Source organism: Acartia tonsa, chromosome 13 (genome assembly GCF_053477335.1).
Source record: "Acartia tonsa isolate MP-2025a chromosome 13, ASM5347733v1, whole genome shotgun sequence".
Taxonomy (NCBI): Eukaryota; Metazoa; Arthropoda; class Copepoda; order Calanoida; family Acartiidae; genus Acartia; species Acartia tonsa.
Window position 1 is genome coordinate 16,416,061 of NC_137272.1, and position 6,389 is coordinate 16,422,449.

At 31.4% G+C, this 6,389-nt stretch overlaps 1 protein-coding gene across 2 annotated transcripts in view; it reads left to right on the top strand.

The window, feature by feature from the left end:
- The window catches only part of LOC145334940 (A-type potassium channel modulatory protein KCNIP1-like), a 54,135-nt gene extending 47,746 nt beyond the window's left edge, over positions 1–6,389 (top strand). Inside the window, exons 8-11 of one of the 2 annotated variants that reach the window (XM_080180579.1) lie at positions 1,826–1,888; positions 2,627–2,687; positions 3,491–3,511; positions 6,311–6,367. In XM_080180579.1, coding sequence (XP_080036705.1) covers positions 1,826–1,865 — 40 coding nt within the window. In that variant the 3' untranslated portion in view covers positions 1,866–1,888; positions 2,627–2,687; positions 3,491–3,511; positions 6,311–6,367. Of the gene's footprint in view, positions 1–1,825; positions 1,889–2,626; positions 2,688–3,490; positions 3,512–6,310 lie in introns of both variants that reach the window. The other variant, XM_080180578.1, reaches the window with a different exon arrangement.

Sequence of the window (6,389 nt, forward strand, 5' to 3'; positions counted from 1 at the left end):
TTCATAATCTTTATAATTTATAATTACCAGACAATAACCTCACTTAACATCGAGAGAGAGAGGGACAATGGGCTGCTTATCACACCAGTCCTCAACGTTTTATAATGACGTTTTCTTTATTCGTTGGCTTAACAATTTTGGGGACTTCAGTGAATTTTGATGGGTTGGATCATTAAGTTGATTGTTCAAACGTTTCAATCTTTAATTTTGATATATTGATGTGGTAATTTTGTTTATCATCATGAGGGATGTACATCAATTTTATTGCCATTGTCTTATCATTTTATTCTTCAAAGACCTGAAATATTGCAAAATTATATGATTACTTTATTAAATCCTTTTCAGTTAGTTAAAACTTGAAGTGTCCAAACTTTTCAACCATGAATTCTAATCTGCAGAAGAGTTATTTTTGTATTTTATTCTTGGGGGTATAATTTAATTTATCGTCCAGTGCTTTTTTCCCTTTAGATTTAAAACAAAAACAAAATGTCTATAACGGTAATTACTAAAAATGATTCAAACTGCTAAAAAAATATAACAATAATTAAAAATGCATATAATAAAAATCACGTAACACGTTCTGGAAAACTCTTTTGCATCTGCCATTTCCCTGCAAAAGTTAAAGAATCCAACTCCCTCCCCCCCCCCTAATCATTAAGTTTACGTGGTACCAAGATTTCCATTTTATTTGTGGGTAGCCATTACGGAATACCTTAACCCCGCGGGGCTAATTTTTATTATAATACACTTAACCTAACCTCTCTTTCCCTTTTTTATCATGATTTTAAAAAAATGCATGGGAGGTGGGGAAGGGGGGTGTAATGTTTAGTGTGGTCCAAGGTTGGTTTTGGGGAAATAACCCTAATATATGTATAGCCTGAGGGTCCACTCTGGCTAGAACCAGGGAGGGATGGAACATTGTGCTGTTTATTACATTAGTCCCAAAAAGTTTTATAATAGCGTTTTCTAATTCGTGGTTTCCATAACTTTGGGGACTTGAATTTTAATTGATTGGTTCATTAGGCTAAGTGTATAAATGTTTCAACCACTAATTGTATTCTACATAAATAAATCATCATTGTTGTTGTTCGTCAATCTATCTGCCTTTGTCTTATCCCTTTATATCTGTGGCTAGAACCAAGGACTGAACAATATATAGGAAAAATACAAATATCATATTAATTATGTTTTATATTTTTCTTTACTACATAATTCAGAATTAATTATAAATTTTTAAAAAAATAAATTAAGCGAAGCTTTTTTATAGTTAGTGTCAGTCCGTACGTCCATCCACCATGAATAAGTCGCATAATAGACATCTTTCCGCGGATATTGAAATAAAAAATGTAAGATTAAAGACAGTTTTGTTAGCCCCGAGAGAAAACTTGTTACGGATTCTTGTCTGATTTGTTGGATGTCGTCATCATTTTTAAAAGCTATTTATAAAGAGTAGCAACTCTGTAATCCTTTTCCAGGATGTCTGTACGTCTATTTAAAACATACAGATTTTTAACATCAATTTTTTATATGATATAATTATCCTATTTATTTGAATTTTGAAATAATGTTTCATAGGACAACAAGGTACAATATTATAAGCGAAGCATCTTTATAATTAAATCCTTAATAGGAAATTATGTCCTTCTACACTATCCCCATATTTGTATAATCTTGCAAGTAATTAATGTACAATTTTATTTAGACTCAAAAATCATTTATTTGATGACTAAGTTCTGACACTCTATAAATGTTATTGTTCGTTGGTACAACATTCATTCTGATTTTAGAGCTTCGCTTTTATTTGATATTGTCATCCTTGTTTTAGAATGAGCTGGGCAATGTTTTGGTTGGCATCTACGAGTTAATGGGGGTAAATCTAATACCACCGGTGGGTATTCCATTTTAGAGATTAATCCTTATATAAAAGTAACAGGATGTCTGTATGTCTATTTGTCAGTAGAATAAATTTATAGAAATGATGTATATCCTGATAACTACCTGGATTCCCCTGTTAAGGACCTTTTTCATTTGTTAGCAAATTGCTTTCTGCTCTTTTGTAGCGATTTGGCTGTGTTAATATTCCCGACGCTATTGATTGATTTTTAAAGATCCAATTAAAAGTCGACACAGGGTCCTCTGGAAGGGAACATATAGTTATTTAACTCCTTCCCCCTGTATTGTTTACTCTAATGTCAATTGCTAATTTTTTTCTTGAAAAAAAATATAATGTAAAGTTTATGGTAAACCAATCAAAATTGATTGGAGGTACCCAATGTTTTTCAGCCAAGGACTGATAAAAAGTGGGAATTATATAGGTATGGTAATGCAGGTCAAAGAAAAATGGGTTTATGCTCATGGAGGGGACATTAGATTGCAAATTACATTAGTTCCCAAAATTTTATTTCCAAATTATATACAACTTTGGGTACTTTTTAAAAATTTATGATTGGTTGATACAAACTAATAGTGTCTAATCTTTTTAACTTAAAATTTTTGTTTATTAATAGTGAAGATTTATATTAGTTTATCATTCAGTGTCCTATCCCTTTCGATCCCTGTTTTATGTTTTTTAGAGTGAATTTGTATGTCCAAACTTTTTAACCATTGGTATAATGATATGCTTTAGAGTGAATCTGTGATTGATATAGACTTTATTCCCAGAAGAAGGGACTCGCTTATAAATGAAGGTATGTTTTTTTTTATAATTTTTGGTAGCTCACAAATTATGTTTTTTAGAGGATTACTTTATTTTAAAAAAACATTCAGTTAGAAATCTTTCTTAACTTAATTTGATAGGAAAAAGTCTACTTAATTATTCCAAAACATATTTCAAGTTAAAAATACTCAGTATCAATCTTATCTCTTGTAGAGAAGTGAATCAAGCAATATTAGCTTTGTCGGGTTGAAAGCTTACGCGCAGCTGCCGAGCCCTTTTTAAAACCCTTTCAATTGTAGTACATATATGCATTTATTATTCTATCAAACAAAATATGGGTGCTTTCGAAAAGCAGCTTTTAGTGTCTAAATAAAAATTACATCATACAATACAAATGACCAATGATAGGCCAGTAAATATTTAAATTGACCAAATGTAAATTGTATACTTGCCTTTCATTGGTCATTTGTATTGTATGACGTCATTTTTATTAGGCACTAAAAGCTGCTTCTGCTTTAAATCAAAGTGCCTAGCTGGTTTCGAGCATCGAAACCTGTTCCTTTCTTATTTTTCTGAAATGGGGGTATTTGTTATAAGACTAACCCCTGCGGTGGTCGCTTGCTAGAGGTGCCCTATCCCTTCCGGGCTATCTAACCTAAAATAAAGTGATCTAAATTTATCAACACACAATTGGAAAAGTAATATCCAACCCCCTTATTTTTAATTTTTTTTTAAGTAAGTCTGTGTGGAAAGAGGGATTCTTTGCTCAATAATTTACTTTTAGGGAAAACGCCATAATATGTACTTAATTTTATTTATTTTATTTGTTTTAAGGGACTGATCTACTTCTAAAAGGTATTAATATAGTCGGATAAAATATATTTTGTTGTAATAAGGTTAAATTAAAATAGAAAAAATAATTTGTTAATAGTTATTTATCGCATCGTATTATAGACAGCTTTTCGCGGATTTTAAAATGAAAAATTATTTTAAAAATTGGTAGCTTCGAGGGTCTAAAGGCCTGGGCTTATAAAATTGGTATTAATTTAATTTAATAATCGCGAAAAATTGTCTCTAATGCGATGCTATACATTATTTTCCAGTATGGCTGAACACCGTTTCAAATCTAGCGGATATTAAGCGGTTTCGAAGCTTTACTGTAAAGAGATTAAATAATATAAAATTAAAATATTATTGTACCTTTTAAAAAGTTTGAAAATAGATTTAGAAATTAGAATTTAGTTTGAATTGTAACAATTTAAAATATTTGAAATAATTAAAAGACATTAAATTTTACTAATGAAATTAATATTTTAAACAGATTAAAAATTTAAATACTGATATAGCTTACATACTAAAGTTAAAATTTACTTTTGTTCAAAAGGATATCCTTAAATAGAGTTTAGTGTTGGTCCTAGACAGGTTTTAGGTTATTTAAAGGGGAGGTAGGTCATTCCTATGAGATATATAGCCTTTTGATAGATATATATAGAGATAGCCAGAGAGAGAGGGAGAAATAGATAGATAAAGAAAATGAGAGAAGTAGAAAGATAGATTGATAAATAAATAGACAGAGAGAAAGAAAGTGAAAGATGGATGAATAGAGAGAGCTAAAGATAGAGTGAGAGCAAGAGAGAGAGAGAGAGAGTAAGAGACCGACAGACAGACACTAATATTTAAAAAGAAGATTCGCTAATAATATTGATTTCCTGTATGTCTTGTTTAATAGACTGTAAAAAAACATGTATGCATCCTTTTAGTCCTTAGATAGAGTGTTACAAGAAGCGCAGCTACTCTATTAAGTCTGTAATTTTGCTTTGCAATTTAAGCGTAGGGATGTATTTATAACAAACTGAATTTTAGCTGTATAAATGACGAAAATATTTAATATTCTGTATGTAAAAGATAGAGGGCTATAACTGAGTGACTTTTTGAATATGGGTATGCTGCCACATAACTAAGAGTTACAATTGTTTGAATATCTCCATCCTGGGGGGCACAGGATGCCAGCATACAGCAGGGTTATCCAGGTAAATAGCAAAAGTGTTTTTTGACTTAAACAAAGCATTTATATTTCCAAAATACTAAATTATCCTACATTAGTATATCCTCATATGAAATATAGGTGTTCAAGTAAATTCCAGGTTCCACCCTGTTGGTCCTGATCCTCCAGGTCTCCAGAAATCTTGTGATCGCAACTTTTGACTTAGATACTTCAAATTCTAAACTTAAGCTTTTGTAACATGTCTATATAACGCCGTGTGATTATTATCGTTTGAAGCAAAGTCGACAGCCAGTCGGACTAAACAACGTGTACTAGTGTAGACTAGATGAGCAGATGTCAAAGGTATATTTACTGAAAATTTTCTTGGTTTCTTATCTTTAATAACAGCTGAGAAAATCACATTTCCCCAACTGATGGACTTACGGAAGGACAGACATATCAAATTATAGAAAAGCTTCACTATCAAAAAAATATTTCTTTTTTTTCTGTGCAGATAAAAATTCGCTTTCATGATCAATCATAGTAACAGATCATTTATAACATACTGAAAAAGTAATAGAGGATTTTTTAGACTGCTCAAACATATTTTTATTTGTCTAAAATTCTTGCTATGATTCTTTGTTTGTTTTTCTTCTAAGCAGCAAATAGTGCCTAATAAAAATGACGTCATACAATACAAATGAAAGACCAGTATACATTTTTCTATTGGTCAATTACAAAGTATACTGGCCTATCATTGGTGATTTGTAATGTATGGCGCCATTTTTTATTAGGCACTATAAGCTGCTTCCTTTACTACTTTTTAAAAATAAATACCCCATAATCTTTCGCTCCCTCCCTCCCTTCATAGAGAAAAAAAACTTTCTTGGAGGGGGATGGTTAAATTTTTAGGGGTCATTTTGAGAGGAATTGGATTTCAACTTCCTATAGCATAAAACCAGCAAGAATAAGTATAGTTTACAAGATTTTATTGGACATAAAATTTACATTCATCTTATGTAATATTGGTCTAATATTTCGAGTATTGTAAGAGAACCATTCATAACAGAAAATACTTTGATCTACATACTGGATAAAATTTTCAATTAAAGTAACAGGATGTTTGTATGTTTAATTGTTAATTGTTTTTACTAAATGATCTCACTAACCGCTGGCCCGATATGGTTCTTCTTTACAAGGTAGCTTCTCAGGTCCTGGTTTATAACTATTTTGGAGGCAGATAAATACACCATCCCAAGAGAAATCGCCCCTAGAAAAAATAGAATTCAACTTCCCCCCCCCCCTTCCTCATGTGCCACTAGAGGCCTCTAGGGGCGTATCCGCTAGTTTTCAACTAAAGTAGTTAAATGTTAGTTTGTCCATTAAACTATTTTAAAAATTTCTTTTCTTGGTGGGATGGGGATTAAAGTTAAGTTTGACACCCCTCACCTTTTACAATTTTATTTTTTTAATAGAAAAAGTAAAAATAAATGGTGTTGAGGCATTTTTTCTACCCAAATAGTAAAATAGTTATAAACCTTCCCAGGACCTATAAGAAGTTACATTGTAAAGGAGAGCCATATCAGTGGTTAGTTAGATTCTTCAATAAAGACAGACAGACACACACACATCCTGTTAATTTTTTATATAATGTTTGGTGATATTTTAAGGTACCCCCTGGTTTTCGCCGCCGGTAAATCTGAGTATAACCACCGAGGAGCTGAAACACTGCGTAGAAACTATTTTCAA